We start from the raw sequence: 18,537 nt of genomic DNA, 5'->3' as shown, positions 1-18,537 counted from the left end.
GTTTTGTTCTACACCTCTTTTCTCTGAGATGCTGTCACAAGCCAAGCTCCCATGCAGCACAAATATTGGTTTGGGTGTTTACCTTTAGAGTATTTACAGTAACCCTGATTTTTTAGACGAGTTAGGTGGATACCTTTGGTCTGTGGAAAAAGGCTCGCCATTGTGGGGTCCTTGGTTTAGCTTCTGCCCTGCTCCTACAAGCCCTATACTTATGCTCAGTCCCCTCTCCTTGGCTGTGTCCTTGACCTTGCTAAGCCTCAGTTTCTTTATCTGCAAAATGGGAATAACAGCAGAAGTGACTTCATAAGGTTGCATAAGGATTTATTCCTTCTAGCAAGTATTTATTGAGCACCTACTATATGCCAGCCACAAGGCAGAGAAAATCCTTTCCCTTATGGAGCTTATGTTCTATGAACCAAGTGAAAAGTGCCCTGAAAGGGCTCAGTACAATGCCCCGTGTGAAGGAAGTGCTCAAGAAATTTTAGCTATTGTTATTAACATTATTAGCTCAGTTCTTTCATCAGTCAACACCAATTCCTTCTCTAACAGGGGCTTTCTCTTCACTGGACGTGACTTGTAGAATATTAAAGTGACTTTAAGTGCAGTGCAGGAATTCCCTGGTGGTCCAGTGGTTAGGACTCTGCGCTTTCACTGCCGAGGGTGTGGGTTCGATCCCTGGTTGGGGAAGTAAGATCCCGCAAGCCGTATGGTGCAGCCGAAAAGAAAAACAAAACGTGCAGTGCAAAATGCAAGTTGACCCCATGTGGAGAATTTGGCTCACTGGGTGACCAGCAGGCAGGCTTAGCTAACTGTGCCCTACCCTGTCCACAAGGATGAAAAAGCATCTTACTCCTCCAGGGCCGACTCCGAAGCTGCTGCAGTTGCAAGCAGAGATAAGAATACCAGCTAATACCAGTATAGCATGTTGTATCTGCTGGCCACAGGGCTAAGCACTTTACAAATATTAAGTCATCTATTTATCACAGTGCCCCTATGAGATTGGTGCTATCATCATCTCCATTTTACAAATGAGCAAACTGAGGCTCAGAAGGGAAAGTAACTCACTTAAGTGGCAAACCTAAGCTTCAAACTCAGGCAGTGAGGCTCAGTGTCCATGCCCTTTCAAGATTTTTTTTTTTTTTTTTTTTTTTTGGCTGCGCCGCACGGCATGTGGGATCTTAGTTCCCTGACTAGGGATTGAACCCGCGGCCCCTGCATTGGAAGCGTGGGGTCTTAACCACTGGACCGCCAGGAAGTCCCTTTTTTTTTTTTTTTTTGTCAGTGTCCATGCTCTTAACTATGACTGTGAACTTCTGTCTTCTTTGAAGGACTCACCTCTCTAATACCTGCTTTGAGGCAACCCCTCCACCCTGAGGCGGAAGCAAACAGACATGGTACATACCGTCAGGAAGTTTGTGAGCGAGGGGAAGGACATCAGGACCTGCAACAGGTTTCCACTGCATGAGAAGCCATCTCCCACGTAGCCTACCTTGCAGGTGCAGTTCACATCTGGAAGGCAGGAGCACACGGGGTCCCGCCCCAGTGAGGCAGGGGCCTGGGCTGCCCCATCTCACCCTGGGAGGTCGGCTGGCCAGGCTGAGGATTGCCCAGCAGCTGCATGGCCTGGAATCTAAAGTGGGGTGTGGGCCGTTACCTTTCATCCGGTAGCAGAAGACATCCCACATTTCACTCTTGTTGTTTCTTGTTCCGTAGTCCACTATCCCAATGATACCAGAGCCGCAGTTCTGGGAGGAGTAGGATGTGGGGTAGGCTACTCGCCCACTGTCCAGCCAGCCTGCTGAGCAGAGGTGGTACTTGGCCTGTAGGGACACAGATGTGGCCATGGGTCAGCTGTGATTTCATATTTGTTGTGGAGTTCTTTGGGTAATGTCTGACTCGCCCATCAGACTGAAAACTCCATGGAGTTCGGAATTATGGCTCATTTTGCCTGTTGTACCCCTGTGCCTGGAACATAGTAGGTGTTCATTACATGTTTGTTGACTGAGCCATTGGATGGATGAAAGTGGCGCCTTCTCTTTCCTGTAGGTGCCCGGGTCCTTGACACTCATCTTTCTTCCCTCTGCTCTCGAGACAGGATTTGCAATCAGCTATTTTTCCCTGGTGCAAATTCTTCTGCTTATGGGTTGATAGAACTGCAACTGATCATCAGTCATCATCCTCACCATCCTCACCATCACCATCACCATCACTGTAACACTTATTGAGAGCTTATTCTGGGCCAGGTTCTGCTGCAAGGGCTTTTCATGTGTCAACACCTTTAACACTTGTATCAACCCTTTGAGATAGAAACTTAAAAAAAACTCTATCATATAATTGAGAAAATACAGGCCAAAAGGGTTAAGTAACTTGCTCAAAGGCATACAGCCAGCAGGTAGCGGAGTTGAGATTCACACCCATGCAGCCTACTCCAGAGCTCTTAATCTTAAAAACTGCATACCTACTGTGTGCCAGTCACTGTGCCGTATTACCTTTAGTCCTTATACAAACATGCCAGGTGGGACAGAGGTTTCCATGGCCTGATCAAGGCCATACAACCAGCAAGCAGGAGAGACAAGAACTTCTGACCCTCCAACATGCTGGGTCCCAGCATCACAGGCTCTGCTCCCTGGCAAAGAACCGTCAGGTCTGAAGATCTGGTCGTGATGGAGGTGGGAGGGCAGTAACACCGTCCTGATGGACAGTGATCTCCACTCCCAGGGAGCAATCACTAGCAGGTCACTCAGAGTCGCTGACCTTTCCAAATTGGCTTCTGGTTTTAGAGGCCAAGAGAGTAGCCCTGACCAGAGCTCCGTTTCCTCCCTGGCTGTGGCTGAGAGCTGGGGCACTTCCCATGTACTCCCTTCACAGCCCCTCCAGACACAGAGAGCCCTGGTTATTCCAGAAAACTCAGCTGCTTTGTGGGTTCAGGGAGATCCTAGGCTTGTGGTTAACTGATCTCTTTCTCGTTTCCACCTGTGAGGTACACACTCCCAGTCTGTGCCTCTGACTTTTGGAGTCAGGGGTACATGGAGTGCTGGATCTGCCACTTCTTGGCTGGGTGACATTGGGCACATTACCTTTCAGAGCCTCAGTTGCCCTCTCTGTAAAAAGATAGGAATACCTACCTCCAGGGATGTGGTAAGAATGGACAGTAATGTCAGCGAAGCACCCCACACTGTGCCTGACACACGGTAGACTCCCAGTGGACGTGACGAATCGTTATTGCTCCAGGAGCTCCCTGAACTCCCCGCTCCAGGAGGGCAACAGCCTGAGTCTCCCCTGTGTCAAGAGGAAGCTGCATCTCCTCCCCTGAAGACCCTGCCTGCACAGTGCCCGCCAACCGGGCCCCACCTTCTGGGCGTAGGAGAGCTGGTTGTAGGTTGCCATGGTTGCAGCTTCCTTGGTACAGGCCTCTCTGGCTTTGTCAAAGGTCAGCTTGTACTGGCCCAGCGGGGAGCGTAGATGGAACACTCCAACGGTGGTATCTAGAAGGGGGAGGAGAGGAATCGTCCAGGCCAGCCCCCCTGGCCAGCACTGCTTTCATCAGAGATTCTCAAAGTGGAAGGCTGACCGTATCCCAGGGTTTCTTGGGATGCCGCTCCCCTTTGAGATGTCATTTAAAATACTTATTTCTTTTCTAACTCTGAAAGTAGCACGTGTCTGGTAGAAATCTGGGCTGTACAGAAAAGAAAAGAGATGAACAAAAATCACCTATAGTCCTGCTCTCTGGAAAGAATCATTACTCCATGGCTAACATTTTGATGTACTTCCGTACGGAATTTTTATTTTTGTAACTTTTAATTTTGATGTAATTTCACCCTTCCAGTCTTTTTCCCTGTTCGTTTACGTGTCATATATGTCACAAGTGTGGCAGTATGCTGCATATATAGTTTGTAGAAATCTTTCTTACAACGCGAAATCACGATTATTTCCCAATATTATCAATTTTCTCTGGCAACATAATTTCCCCTTGAACACTTTTAGTTGAACACTTTTTGTGAACTTCACAGCCATGAAAAAAAATACATTAAAATGAGTTTCTGCCAAGGACCCCATGTGTTTTCTGATTGCCACTATGCCTTTACAAAAGTTTTCCCCCTAAGATACTAGAAGATTTTAATCCTTTTTAAAGAGTTGGTATCTTTTTTTTAACCAGTTAATGCAGAGACCAATGCATGTGACTTCAAGAACCAAGTCAAATTTTTATATTGTCAAGTTCTTTATCAAATGCCACTAAAAGGGTACTTTCTACCCCCAAAAGAGCTAAGTTTAAGATTTTTTTCTTTCTTTCTTTTTCTTTTTTTTTTTTTGGCTGCCCGGCTTGCGGGATCTTAGTTCCCTGACCAGGGATCGAACCTGTGCCCCAGTGGAAGTGTGGGGTCCTAACCACTGGACCACCAGGGAATTCCCAAGATTTTCTTCTTTGACTGCAGCCAATAGTATATTCATCCACAGGCCATATAATCTTGTCAGCCACACCTGAAATATAAACACTTACCAAAATAACAGCTTGGGGAAGGACGGAAAGGTGTTTAGCCTTGTCTCCTTCCCAAGTCAACACGATTCTTTTTTTAAAATTAATTAATTAATTAATATTTGGCTGTGCTGGGTCTTTGTTGCTGTGCACAGGCTTTCTCTAGTTGCAGCGAGCGGGGGCTGCTCTTCGCTGCAGTGCGCAGGCTTCCCTTGTTGCGGAACACGGGATCTAGGCATGTGGGCTTCAGTAGTTGCAGCATGTGGGCTTCAGTAGTTGCAGCACGTGGGCTCAGTAGTTGTGGCGTGTGGGCTCAGTAGTTGCGGCACATGGGCTCAGTAGCTGCAGCATGAGGGTTCTAGGGTGCGTGGGCTCAGTAGTTGTGGCTCGCGGGCTCTAGAGCACAGGCTCAGTAGTTGGGGCACATGGGCTTAGTTGCTATGCGGCATGTGGGAGCTTCCCGGACCAGGGCTCGAACCCATGTCCCCTGCACTGGCAGGCAGATTCTTAACCACTGAACCACCAGGGAAGTCCCCACAATTCTTAATAGTGCCCTTGAGTAGATATAACAGTATATTTGATCATCCTTTACTGTTAGATATTTGTTATTTCTAATTTTTTGTGATGTTAGGTAATGCTGGGATGGTATGTTTCCCGTTATTCAATTCTTAGCTAATTTCAATAGGATGTGTCCCTTGAAATGGCGCTACCAACTCTCGGCATGAATTATCATGAGGCTCTCTGCACACATCGCCAAATTGGTTGCCACACAGGCTGTGTGAGTTTGTCCTCCTCAGAACTGTGTGAGAGTAGGCACTTCCTCCTGAGTGTGGGATGCCTCTGTAGCCTGCCCACCGGGACAGCTGAGGCATTATCCCAATGCTGTCTCGTCCTCTTAAGGGTAACCACTCAGCTACAACAGAAGGTGGGTCCAATGTGACGCTCAGTCACTTAATATCACTACCATCACTGTCTGAGTATTCATAAAAAAGTAGAAGAGAAAAGCCCCCTGGAGAAGATGGGTGATGTTCCACGAACTGAATAGATTCAGTGAATTGTGGGAACAGGCAGGACTGGCTGAAAGAATCGTGCCCTAAAGAAAAAAGCCAAGCACCTCTTGACTCCACACTCCTCCTGGCAAATGACTCATGAATCAACATCCCTGGTCCCAAGTGCTCATTCTTGACCCCATCCTAAATAACAGCCGCCTACAGAATCTCCCTGCTTTGAAGTCCCACCATCACCTTGAGATAGGACTTGGAAGATCCATCATCACCTTGAACATAGAATGTCCCCAGCAAAGCTTTCAAAATTCTTGGGCCCCCTACTCCCAAACTGCTGTAACACCACCACTGGGTTGGTCTCTCGAGATGGAAACCTTACATTATGGCCGACCCTTTCCTTTTCTTCACTCTCCGTGTCCACGGTGTGCCCTTTTCTCCCTCATCTCACTCCTCTTCCCAGCAGAGACCCTGTGACCTTGGGGTCATAGCCTTGATATAATGCTGTCCCTCCCGCCATTGCCTCATCCTTCCCAGCTGACCCCTGGTAACTGTCTGCTGCCCATGAGTCCTCCCAGTAGAAACGTCTTGCCAGCTCTTCTGTGCATAGCTCAACTCCAGCATCTTTCAAGCCTCCACTGTAGCCCCAGGCCTCTATTCAGCTCCCTGGGATTCCCTCTCTCATCCCACCCAGAGATCCTTCCCTTCTCTATTCTTTTTTTAAAAAAAAATTTATTGCGGTAAAATACACATAACATAAAATTTGCCCTTTGGACCATTTTAAGTGTACAATTCAGTGGCATTAAGTACATTTACATGTGCAACCATCACCACTATTCATTTCTAGAATGTTTCCATCATCCCAAACAGAAACTTTGTACCCATTAAAGAATGACCCCCTCTCCCCACCCTTCAGTAACCTCTATCCTTCCTTCTGTCTCTCTGAATTTGCCTATTACAGGTACCTTCTATCTGTGGAAGAGTACAGTATTTGTCCTTTTGTGTCTGGCTTATTTCATGTAGCATGTTTTCAAGGTTCATTCACGCTGTAGCATGTACAGAATTTCATTCCTTTTATAGGGTAATTTCCCACCGTATACTGCATTTTATCTATCTGTTCATATGTTGAACATGTCAGTTGTTTCTGCCTTTTGGCTGCTGTGAATAATGCTGCTGTGAACATGGATGTACAAATATTTGCTTGAGTCCCTGCTTCCAATTTTTCTCTAACCAGCTTGCTCTCTCCCTTCAGTTGCACCATCAGCATGAGATAAATTGCTATCTTCTGTCTTATTACCTTTCTTCCCCCGGTCTTATTAATTAAAAAATGTCCTTAACTCCATTGGGAATCTCCTTGCAACAAGAGACAGTGTCATACATTTGTCATATCTCCTATGTATTTCTCCTGCTTATATTTCATCCATTTCATCCCCAAAATGCACTTGAGGTGTCTTAGGACTTGACGCGTGATAGGGACTGAATGTCTGTGTCCCCCACAAATTTTTATGTTGAAATCCAAACCCTCAATGTGCTGATGTAAGCCTCCACTGGGTCCTGGGCAATGCATGGGCTGTTTGGTCCCAGTTTTTTGTTTTTTTTCCCTGATGTGGACCATTTTTGACGTCTTTATTGAATTTGTTACAATATTTCTTCCGCTTTTTGTTTCGGTTTTTTGGCCTTGTGGCATGTGGCATCCTAGCTCCCCTACCAGGGATCGAACCCGCACCCCTGCACTGGAAGGCAAAGTCCCAACCACTGGACCACTAGGGAAGTCCCTGACCCCAGTTTTTAATACTTTTTCCTTTTGCTCTTGCTGAGGTCCCTTCCCCATGCCTGAAGACCAGGTGCTTTGGGCCACACTGACCTTGGAAATGGAGGTCAGCACAGTCGGCATTGGCATGGCACTGCCCATTGTCCTGCAGGCAGCGGTCGATGGGCAGCTGCTCCAGTTCACAGTCCAGCCCGTCTCCCACGTAATGACGTTTACATTCACACTTGTGCTTGCCCTGATGGGGAGAGTGGGAAAGATGAAAAAGGCCCTTCTCTGGGCCCCCAGAACCCCATGTGCTCTGCGGGCCACCATCCAGCACAGGAGATGCTCAGAAGGGTAAGAAACATGCCTGTCCTGTCCGGTGGGAACTGAGTTACTGCTCCGTCTTGCTCTTGCACAGGCTCAGGATGGAATGTCCTCCTTTACATCTCAGCTCAGATGTCGCTTCCCTGACTCCCGGTCCCTTTTTATCACACTGGCCCGATTTTTGTGCCTCCTGACTCTTGGCCCTCTCTGAAGGTATCTTGTACGCTCATTTCTGTACTGAAGATGCCCCCTCCCCCTACTCGTGTATAAGCTTTTGATCGCTACATCCTTGGCAGCTACAACAGCACAAAGTAGGTGCTTGATGACCACTTGTTGAGTCAATGAATGATCTCATTTAATGTCCACAACAATCCTGTGAGGTTCACAGTATTATGAGGCCCACTTTGTGAATGAGGAAACTGAAGCTCAGAGAGGTTAAGCAGCCACCCCCAGACCACACAGTATGTCAGGCCAGGAACAAAGACTCAAAGGCTGCCTGACTCTGAGTTCACGTTTATAACTATCATATAATCGACATCATCTCCCACCATCTTTCCTTTCCACCAGAGAAATGGGGCAACAGGGCACTGATTCCATTCTAGAAAGACCTGAGTGAGTGCCCAAACTGCACTTTTCCTGCCACGTCTTACCAACGTTTTTGGTTTTAATTTTTATTTTGAATAATTTTAGATTTAGAGAAAAGTTGCAGAGAGAGAGTCTCCTTATATTCTCCACTCAGTTTCTCCTAACGTTAACATCTTACAAAACCATAGTTCATTGTCAAAACTAAAAAATTAGTGTTGGTGTATTATGATTAACTAAACAATAGACTTTATGTGGACTTCACCAGTTTTTCCAGTAAGGTCCTTTTTCTGCATAGGGTACCGCTTCGTATTTAGCCCGCCGACTTAACAAGAAATAGACTCACGTGGGAAGAAGGCTTAGGAAGAGGCCAGTGGTAACCTGAGTGGAGAAGCAAGGCTGAACAAGGCACAAGGGCTCCCCACCCCCAATTTCCCCGGGGAGGCGAGACTCACCGGGCCGGTCATCTGGCACGTGGCATGCTCATGACACCCGCCATTGAGGCCGTCCGCACAGGGGTCTATCTCCGTGCAGCTGTGGCCATCCCCCTGGTAGCCCTTCTGACAGCTGCAGGAGACCTTCGTGCCCTTCTGGGAGCACTTGGCGACCTTTGCACACCCGCCGTTGTTCTGTTTGCAGAAATCCACAACTGCAAGAGCAGAGGACAAGGGCTCAATGAACCACGCTCTGTGTAACACGGGCTTCAGATTGAGGTGTGGGTCACCCCAGGACCAGTGGCGCTGGGCGAGACAATGGGCCCCAACATTTCAGTGCCTTCTCTCCCTGTGCCCGGTGGCCTCTGTGCTGCATTTGCCAACACTAGTGCCCTGTGGCGAACACCCTCATAGACCAGGCCTGGTGACATCTGTCTACCTCTGCCCTTTTTTTTAATCACATACTTTACTTTGGTAGTGGTTTTCTAATGAGTTTGGGTTTTTAGTGTTAGGACATAGTTGCATGTGTGTGTGTGTGTGTGTATAGAGTTAGTGCACTACTGAGCACCTTGTGACATAGACATTGTTACCCCCATTCTACAGATTAACAAATGGAAACTCAGAGCTTAACTGACCTGACAAAGGCAAACCAGCTACAACGTGGAGGGGCTGGGATTTAAACCCAGGTTGGTTTGACTCCAAAGCCCGCGCTTTCCCCACCATTTTGTGTGCCCCTTAACCTTTGTTTTCTTAATCCCCCAAATTTCAACCTAATAGTAGATTAGCTCCAGCCTCAGGAGTAGCTGGAAAGCGCTCTGATTTCTCTTGTCTGACTTTTTGGCTAGAGTGGTGGCAGCCACTTGAGACCCTGAGAGCATGAACATGAGGACCAAAGGCCTCAGCCTAAGGCTGGCAGAACAGAAAGACACAACCTGGGTCTTTGCTGCCACTGCGGATGCTGAGCTACGTCTAGACTGCCTTGTAGCAGATCACAAAACAACAGGTATAGCAAGACCTCAGTTCTGTAAAGAAAGTATATATCTCTATATGAATGTCTACTCATGAGAACAGTTAGAAAGTATGCGTGCCCAGGACTAGTAGCTTTCCCCCAGTACCTATTGTTTTCTTTCTCTATAGTAGTAGATTTTCAGCTGGGCTTCATGATTGTCCAACTGAAGACTACATTTCCCAGGCTCCCCTGTCCTAGGTGTGACAGATGATGAGGTTCCAGCCAATGGGATGGAAGCAGACAGGATTTTAGCAGCTTCTAGGTGTGTCCTTAAAGGGAGGAGGTTTGCCTCCTTCCTCTCCCTCTCTATCCTGCTGCCTGGGATGTGCTTTGGTAGTGACCCTCTCGGGCCGGGCAAGTGAAGGATGGCAGAGCAACAAGATGGAAGGAGTCTGGGCCCCCAGATGACCTTTCAGAGTGAAACCCCGTGTTAGCCCTGGACGCCTCCATGCACATTGCTATAAGAGATAAAAATAAACATTTAAACATCCGCCTTGTTTGTGCCACTGTTCATTTGGGTCTCTGTGTGGCTGAACCTATACTGTAACTACTAGAGACAGAGACATCTCCGTGTTCAAAGTGGTTCTCACCGAGTGGTGAGAGCATGTGTAGGTTTCACTGTCGTTTTTTAAATACTGTAGTATAGTTTCTGAATTTTTTGAAGCAAGACTGGAGTATCTGTAAAGTCACAAAAATACCATAAAACAAAGTGCATCACACTTGGCAAAGCAGTTTCAAAGTCATGACCTGGGAAGTGGGCAGGTCAGGCATGAGCAAACCCATTGAGGAAAACCGAGTCGCAGAGAGGGTGGGTATCGCCGAAGCAGTCCGAGCAGGAAGCAGAGGGGCCGGAACGGAGCCCAGGCACCCTGACCGAGAGCCGCTCTGCTCCTAGCACCTCGCTGCTATTCCACCCGTGCACGGATGGGACCTACCTGTACACGTTACTCCATCCCCTTCGTAGTTCAGGTTACACTCACACGTGTTATTCTCCTTACAGGTGGCATGAGCGGAACAAGGAGGCGTGCACACGAGGGGCAGGACTGCAGAGAAAGAGGTCACCATGCATCCCGCGCCGTGACATGAAGGGCTGGGACCCACCTCAGGCATCTTCCTGGGACCCCATCTGGCCTGCCACTGTGTTTCAGAAGTGGCCCCTTAGGGCGGGCGGATGGGGGGATTTGCTAAGGTCCCTCCCAGCCTGGAGATTCTGAGATCCCGGAATCACTCCTTTGTATTATTAAGACATTATTTCTGAAATGTTATCCAGATTAAAATGCAAATATGTCACCGTTAGGGGCAACCAATGAACACTTTATACCTCAAAGTCCGCTAGCAAGGGTGAATTTAGCAGATTAGCTCTTTGGCCCTGAGGGCATGGGGTTCCAGAGGAGATGGTTAAATTGGAGGAGAAATTCCAAGGCCTTCTGTGGGCACTGCAGAGCCTGGGAGAAGTCTGGGGCTTTGGTGGCTGGAAGGGGCTGCAGTATCAGGAGGCAGCATGAGGCCACGGGATGATTAGGAGGGGAGGAGTGGGGAGAGAAGGGGGGAGGAGCTGAAGTTAAGGGGACTGCGGGGCTGCTGGCGCTTCAGGTTGCTGATGCCCATAGGAAGAGCCTGGTCTTGCCCTTCTGCCCCCAGGAGGATGAAGTGACAGTGCTTTACACTGGAGAATTCAACCTTTGACCCGAACATGAGGCTTGGGCTTCAAGGGAGGCCTCAGAAAACTGACAGCTCAGTAAGGATCAAGGTCATGACAAGGATGACCATGACGGATGGTGATCATGGCAGCTACTGTTTCTGAGCGCCCCACATGCACCGGACACTCCAAAACCATGACCCCGACCCTCACAACAATCCTCCCCTGAAAGCCGTGCAACGGGCTCTCTTTATTCGGACGAGCGCATCAAGCCTCAGAGAGGGTGGCTTAGCTGAGGCCATTTGTCTAATAAGCAGCTGAATCAGGGGTCAGATCCTGGACTCCAGGGAACAGCACGCTTTCTGTGAAACCCTTCACCTCTGTGTCTGCACACATCTGGGCCTGGACCACAAGCCCGAGGGACCCTTCCCGCCCCATCCTGTATACTCTGCCTGAGGTGGGTCCTTCCATGATTGACAGGACTGCATGCTGGTTTCACGGGTTTGAGTTAAATCTTGTCATCTAGTTTCCTTCAAGTCACCAGATCTCCGGACCCTGGGGCCACACAGCCAAGTCATCTATTCCTCATGGAAAAGGGAACCCCTGCTTTGTTGGTTTTTTCCGATGTCGCTCAGACCCCCAACCCTCAGTCGGCCGTTCTTGGCAGGGTCCGCTGCAGCACTCGGCCGCCGGCAGATGGCCGCCCCCAGGACAGACCTGTTTGAGTGTCACAGAAGCGGCCCGTCCACCCTGTTTCACAGACGCACTGCCCAGAGCCCGTGATCCCATCGTTGCACTGTCCATGGTCCGAGCAGCCACAGGCTGTGGAGCAAGTTGGAGTGTGATCAGTTAGCAGAGATCGGGGATTGAAATCCAATCAACCAAGCCCACTGACCACGTGTTGGCTATGCTGTTGGTTTGGAAGGCACTGTGTTTATCCACATTCATTCACTCATTCATTTATATAATTCATTCAGACTTTCAAAAAATAACCTATTCAGTGGCTATCATGGGGCAGACACTACCAGGCAATGAGGTTACGGCAGAAAACCCAAGACATAAGGTCCCTGTTCTCAGGGCGCTTACAGTCTAGCAGTACCTGGTTATCGAACACATAATTATAAATACAGTGATTGTAGTAAACACAGAAGTAGAGGGTATCGTGGGGTATGTAACTGAACAGTAGGGGGAGGGAACGTGACCTGGGCCTCCTAACAGAGAAATGGACTGAATGGTCAAACCTTCAAGAAATACACCAATCCTTCTGCCTCTTACCACCTCCAGCAGCAGCGCTCTAGCCCACGGCACCACCAGCTCTTACCCAGAACAGGGCATCAGCCTCCCCAACGCTGGCCCTGCTTCTGCTCGTGTGCTCCCATGGTGCACTCTCCACGGGGCAGCTGGGGTGATCCTTTCCAATCTGCTCAGGACAACCCCCCCACCCCCCATTCACAATCCTTTACTGGCCGCCATCACACTTAGACGCTGAAGATCTGTCTCTGGGCAAGAAGCTCCTATGTTATCTGGCCCCTGGCGACCTTCAGATTCCTTCTTCTCCCTTTCTCCCTCTTCCTTGCCCACTCTGCTCAGCCACCTTGGCCGCTCTGCTGTTCCTTGCATGCCGAGCGCATGCCTGCCTCAGGGCCTTTGCACTTGCTTGTCTCTCTTCCAGGAAAGCCATTCCTCTAGCCTGCACTGTCCATTAGAGCAGCCGCTCATCACACGTGGCTATCTAAAATGTAAACTAATTAAAATAAACAAAAATCAGTTCCTTAGTCACAGGTTTTGAGTGCTCAACGTCCACATGCGGCTAGCGGCTACCATTCTTCGTGGCGGAGTTACAGAGCATTTCCATCATCGCTGAAATTTGACCAGACAGAGCTGTTATTGATATCCCCCCTCCCAGCCCCCTCACCTCTGTTAGGTCTCTACTCAAATATTTCACGAGATGTCTTCTGGACCAGTGCCTTTCTATCTCGATTCCCTTCATCTGCTTCATCTTCTTTATGCCTTTATATCTATTTTTGTTTCTGTCATCTTGGTCTGTTTCCTCCCTTTGAATGTACACTCCTTGAAAGCTGGGATTTTGAAAGCTAAGTTCTACAACTTAGAACCATTCCTGGCTTTTGATCAAGTCACTAAGCCTCTTTGTGCCTCAGCTTCTTCATCTGCTAAGTGGGGATAATAAAGAGTACCCACCTCAAAGGCTTGTTGTGAGGATTAGATGGTACAACATCCCTGCCTGGCACATAGTAGGCACTCCACACACATTAGCTGTCAACATTAGTAAGGACTCGGCATATATGTGATAGTTGAATGACTGATTGAGTGTTGGTCGGCCACAGCTTGCCTTGGTGGCTGCAGGGGATGTGAGCTTCACTTCTAGAGAGGAGGCTCTTTCAGTGGATGGAAACTGGGAATATATCCAAGGAGGAAAAAAGCATGTGAGGGCAGACAGATGGGAGGTGGGTGGCCAGGAAAGAGAGGAAGAAGGATGCTTCCAGCTCAGGTGGATGGTGTGCATCGGGGCAGAGAGCATACAGCCGAACGACAGGGGAGTGGGTGCCACGTACGCTGACAGTCAGGCCCGAATCTCCCTGGCCAGCACAGCTCACATGCTGTCCCGTTGAAGCCAGTGTTGCATTTACACTGTCCCGCAGGTGAGTACTGATCGAGGCAGACACCCCGGTTGTTACATGGGGTATCTGGTCCTCCAGGGCAGGCTGGAAGAGATGAAACAGCAGTGACTCAGCAGCCTCCCCAGACCCAGAGCAGCTCAGCGCCTTTGTGAACATGCAGCTAACCCGTCCTCAGCTGTGGGTTCTGTCCTCTGTGGCCCCAGGGACATATCCACATAGTGTCACTGGATGTTTAGAGCAAGCCACTGGCCTATGGCTTAAATATATCAGATAGGGGGGCTTCCCTGGTGGTGCAGTGGTTGAGAGTCCGCCTGCCGATGCAGGGGACACGGGTTCATGCCCCGGTCTGGGAAGATGCCACATGCCACGGAGCGGCTGGGTCCGTGAGCCGTGGCCACTGAGCCTGCGTGTCCGGAGCCTGTGCTCCACAACGGGAGAGGCCACAACAGTGAGAGGCCCGTGTACTTCAAAAAAAAAAAACCCCAAAACAAAAAAAAACCCCAAAACAAAACAAACAAACAAAAAAACTAGCATGTTTATCAGTATCATAGACTGGTGTCAAAAATGAAATGTGGTGTTTCGAACACCATGGGAAATGTCTTATGCCATAACATCAAGCAGAAAAGCATGACACAGGATTTACAGTCTATGCACAGTAGAATCTCAACTCTGTAAAAACCAAATATGACAAGAAAAAAAAAAAAAGGAGAAGGAAAGCTGCACAGCTCTTCAGAATGATTGCTTTCGGATTTTTTCTTAGCAGAATCATTAAGAGTGATATACTCCCCTGCTCCCCGTGCCCCCCCCCAGCCCCCCATACAGTACTTTCAAATGCTCCACAGTGACTGCACAATCATTTCAGAATTGCAAGGCAGTAAGAGGCTCCCTTACCCTGACAGTCTGGCCAGAAGTAGCCCCTGCAGCACTTGGGGAGCTGTATCACCAGGGTGCACTGCTGCTTGCAGCCTTCCAGGTTCCTCCTGAACGGCAAGTCGTACAGACACTTCCGCTTCTCACCCTAAAGGAAGAGATTGAACCATCCCTCCACCTTCCATCCCCTTGGGCTCTTGGGCTCTAGTCCACCCCCAGTGGCGGATCCCAGGTACTGCCCAAGTAGAAAATGGGACTCAATGGTCATGAGCCCTGTATAGGGAATTCTCTTCTTAGGGGTGTAGGGAGACAAATGAATGGGGGAGGGGGCAGAGGTGGAGTCCACAGGAAGAAAATTTCTCCCCATCTTAACCCTTAGAGCTGTTTGCAAAAGGTGTGGTTGCCTGAGAAGGGAGTGGGAAAGAGGTGGCTTTCTATCAGGAGAGGGGTCTGTGGCCAGGCCCCAGGAACATCAGTAGAGAGAGAATGGGGTTCCAGTTCATTTTGTAGGGGTGTTTCGGTTAGAGAGGTTACTGGTAGAGTAGAAAGAGCTTGGCTTTGGAGTAAGCACTACAACTAATCCTTAATGAGCACTTGCTATGTGCCAGGCTCTGTACCCACATCTAAAAACTTACTTTTCCTAATAATCACACACAGAACTGCTATTAGCTCCATTTTGCAGAGGCAAAAACATATAAAATGACTTGCCAAAGATTACCCATGAGAATTCGACCCCATAACTGTGGACCCCACATTTCATTGGCTTAACCATTACTCTTACATTGCATGCTGGGCTCTAATCCTAGCTTTGCTCCTTACTAGCTGTGTGGCCTCGGGCTGATTGCTTGTCCTCTCTGAGACTCATCTGTTGTAAGTGGAGGTAATATATTTTTCTACGAGTATTATAATGGGGAATAGGGATAATATCAAAATAAAGGGGCCAGCACAGAGCCGGGGACATGAACAGCAACCAACAAAATACAACTATTATTTTTATAATTATAATTGTCTTTGCCACCCCTTCTAGGTCTGTCATCCCATGACTCTCCTAGACAGTTCTTAAAAGACGGATAGTGGGTTGACAGGCTGCCTGGGCTAAGAATGTTCATCTCTATTTCCATTGGCCTGATGGTTGAAAGAAAGACATAAACTAATTACACACAGTTATAACACGCTTGCAGATGCACACACATGCATGCACACTCATAGCTACCAGGAGACCGGGGTCTGATAGAGAAACAAACCTATCATTCTCCAAACGTTATCACTGTGTTCATAATTACCTTTGGTTTAGTCCACCTGGGGCAGCTGGGAGTATGAACACAGCTCCCACAATTCCCCTAGTACGCAAGAAAAGAAACACTTAAAAATCCAGAATATTGGGAAACACAAGGAATGCCCCAGATTAATGCCTTGATTATGTGACTAAGAACTTATTAATCTTAAGATTCTGGCTATGATCAAGGATATAAAAGCTAACACTCTGTAACTTTGCCATAGAGAATTCTGAAGGTATGTCATGGACCTCAATTCCTTAGTTTAGTTCTTTGAGGTAAAAATTCCGTTAGATGGAGGTGGACCAGGGCAGGGTCACACAGGCACACGGTACAGCAGCAGCGGGAAATGTGGATGCAAGTGTCAGTTCCATTATAAATCAGCTGTGATTGTTTTAGCTAATCACATTCTTTGATCCTTAGTCTTCTAACCTTTAAAACAGGGATAATAATTCTTGCTGCTATTTGATTTTCAGGGGATTGGTGAGGAAAAATGATTAACTGAAAAAAATGTCTGTATAGATACTTGGAAAGTGAAGAAATTAACAACTGGTTTTTCATCTCCTACTTTGGCTGACTGTTATCCTAGTAATTTGGGATATTTATTGAATGTCTACAAGTTGCCCGGTACAGAAATCAACTGGTGACAGGCTTTGCCATGTAAGTCACTTCACCTCTGAGACTCAATTTACAAGTTTGCATAATAGAGTAGGTGATAACTGCTTCTATTATTGGATAGGGGTAAGATGAGCACTGAGCTAAACAGTAGGCTCAAAGGTCAATAAATGGCACCGGATAGATGAACGTGTGTGAAATGTACACGCACCTCATAAAGTGCAGGACCCGGCACGGAAGTTCAACCAGTGTTAATGAATGAGCAAATGAATGGAGGTATGGTGGCATGTATTAGATCGAACCATAGGAAACTGCCACTTTTGTAGTCATACCCTGTCAAGTACGGCATTTCTCATGGTTTATTCTGGCAGAGGCTCAAAGAATGCTTGTAGAATGGTTAAGTGAATGACTGAACGGGTGGGTGGGTTTGAAAATGACTGGTAGAACAGTGGCACACAGTTGCTTCCCAACAACTGTTTCCTTAGTGGCAAGGGGATGAGTGGCTGGGTGTGTGGGTGGATAAAGGAGAACGCGCAAGGCTTGTACAGCACTAAGTAGATGCTGTTGATTCTGGATCTGAAGAGCGCTGTCATGTGGCGCTCTGATCCCTTGGGTCCTGCGTTCACTGGGGACCAGCCCTCTGTGGCTTCACAGCAGGGTCCCACAACCCGTGAGGGCTGTTCCTTGGCCCAAGGTTCCCTTACTACAGTAGTGTGTTTAGGACTGACCGAGACATCAAAAGTGGTAAAAGTGTCACAGCGGCCCCCCAGGGTGGGGTCGATCAGTAGACAGTCAATGCCGTAGGCCACGCCCAGGTCAAATAAGAGCTCCCGCTGTACAATTCTGCACATTTGGCCGTTCAGGAAGAGCTCGCCCTGTGACAGAGGGAGAGAGAGCAGGGGAACAGTCAGCAATCCTCAGACTTCTCCTCTTCCCAGGCCGTGGAATGTGGCCAGCACCTGCTAGAGTCAGAAAGAACTGATATGTATCGACGGCCAACATCTTTATCTCAGACACGCAGTACGTAGTACATCCAAGTATTGTCCTTCATGCTTTACCTGTGCAGATTCTTTCAATCCTCACAATATCCCTAGGATGTGGCTACTCTTGCTGGTATTCCCATTCACAGATGAAGAAACTGAGGCAATGAGTGGTTAGATAACTCACCAAGGTGACATAGTTGGTAAGTGGTGGTGCAGGCATTCACGCCCAGGCTGGCAGCCTCAGCCCACACTCCTGGCCGCTCGGCAGCACTGCCTCTACCAAAGTAGAAATGCTGGCAGTGGGGGTAAGAGGGTGGAGTAGGGATGGCCTGGCCGTGGCTCAGGATAAACCTGGTTGACCTGGCCACTTCGCATGCAGTTACCCAGTTTTCATATTTAGTGCTAGCACCTAGCAAAGCTACCGGTACAACTTCCTTTCCAAAATATACACTGATGGGCTTTACCCTTTTAACAATAATAACTTTCTCACGTATACTAGGCATTGTCTAAATGGTGCTCTAGATACATGATTTTGTTTAATGCTTGCAACAGTCCTCAGGCTTTCTTTCCTAAGGTCCACCCAGCTAGTAAATTGATGGATATATTTCCCTCCCAGGAAGCAAATGCTTTTAGAAAGTTCCATGAAAAGAAAAAGATAAATCTCTCTCTAGTGTTTGATGGGATGTACACTGTGTAACTCAGTGGAAAGAACACTGGAAAACTGCAGCTGAATCCCCCACTTCTACTTATACATTGTGTGAACAGGTCCCTGAACTTCCCTGAGGTTTCATTGTTTTTACCAGGTAAATAGGATTAATGATTCCACTGCATAGGGTTGTTATAAAGTTCCAACTAAATAGTACTCTGGGGACTTCCCTGGTGGTCCAGTGGTAAAGAATCCGCCTTCCAATGCAGGGGACATGGATTCCATCCCTGGTCA

The 18,537-nt window shown here is 48.1% G+C and overlaps 1 protein-coding gene across 1 annotated transcript in view; it reads right to left on the bottom strand.

Annotated features, from left to right (window-relative positions):
- The window catches only part of STAB2 (stabilin 2), a 155,126-nt gene that overhangs the window by 11,892 nt on the left and 124,697 nt on the right, over positions 1-18,537 (bottom strand). Inside the window, exons 53-63 of the mRNA XM_082635128.1 lie at positions 17,343-17,489; positions 16,009-16,065; positions 14,747-14,873; positions 13,790-13,939; positions 11,934-12,038; positions 10,513-10,620; positions 8,590-8,783; positions 7,340-7,481; positions 3,352-3,485; positions 1,655-1,820; positions 1,403-1,509 (exon numbers count right to left, since the gene is read on the bottom strand). Coding sequence (XP_082491254.1) covers positions 1,403-1,509; positions 1,655-1,820; positions 3,352-3,485; positions 7,340-7,481; positions 8,590-8,783; positions 10,513-10,620; positions 11,934-12,038; positions 13,790-13,939; positions 14,747-14,873; positions 16,009-16,065; positions 17,343-17,489 — 1,437 coding nt within the window. The remainder of the gene's footprint in view (positions 1-1,402; positions 1,510-1,654; positions 1,821-3,351; positions 3,486-7,339; positions 7,482-8,589; positions 8,784-10,512; positions 10,621-11,933; positions 12,039-13,789; positions 13,940-14,746; positions 14,874-16,008; positions 16,066-17,342; positions 17,490-18,537) is intronic.

Source organism: Mesoplodon mirus (assembly GCF_964341445.2).
Source record: "Mesoplodon mirus genome assembly, chromosome: 11".
Taxonomy (NCBI): domain Eukaryota; kingdom Metazoa; phylum Chordata; class Mammalia; order Artiodactyla; family Ziphiidae; genus Mesoplodon; species Mesoplodon mirus.
The sequence above is the reverse complement of the archived record's forward strand: the minus strand, read 5'-3'. Positions and strand labels throughout refer to the sequence as shown.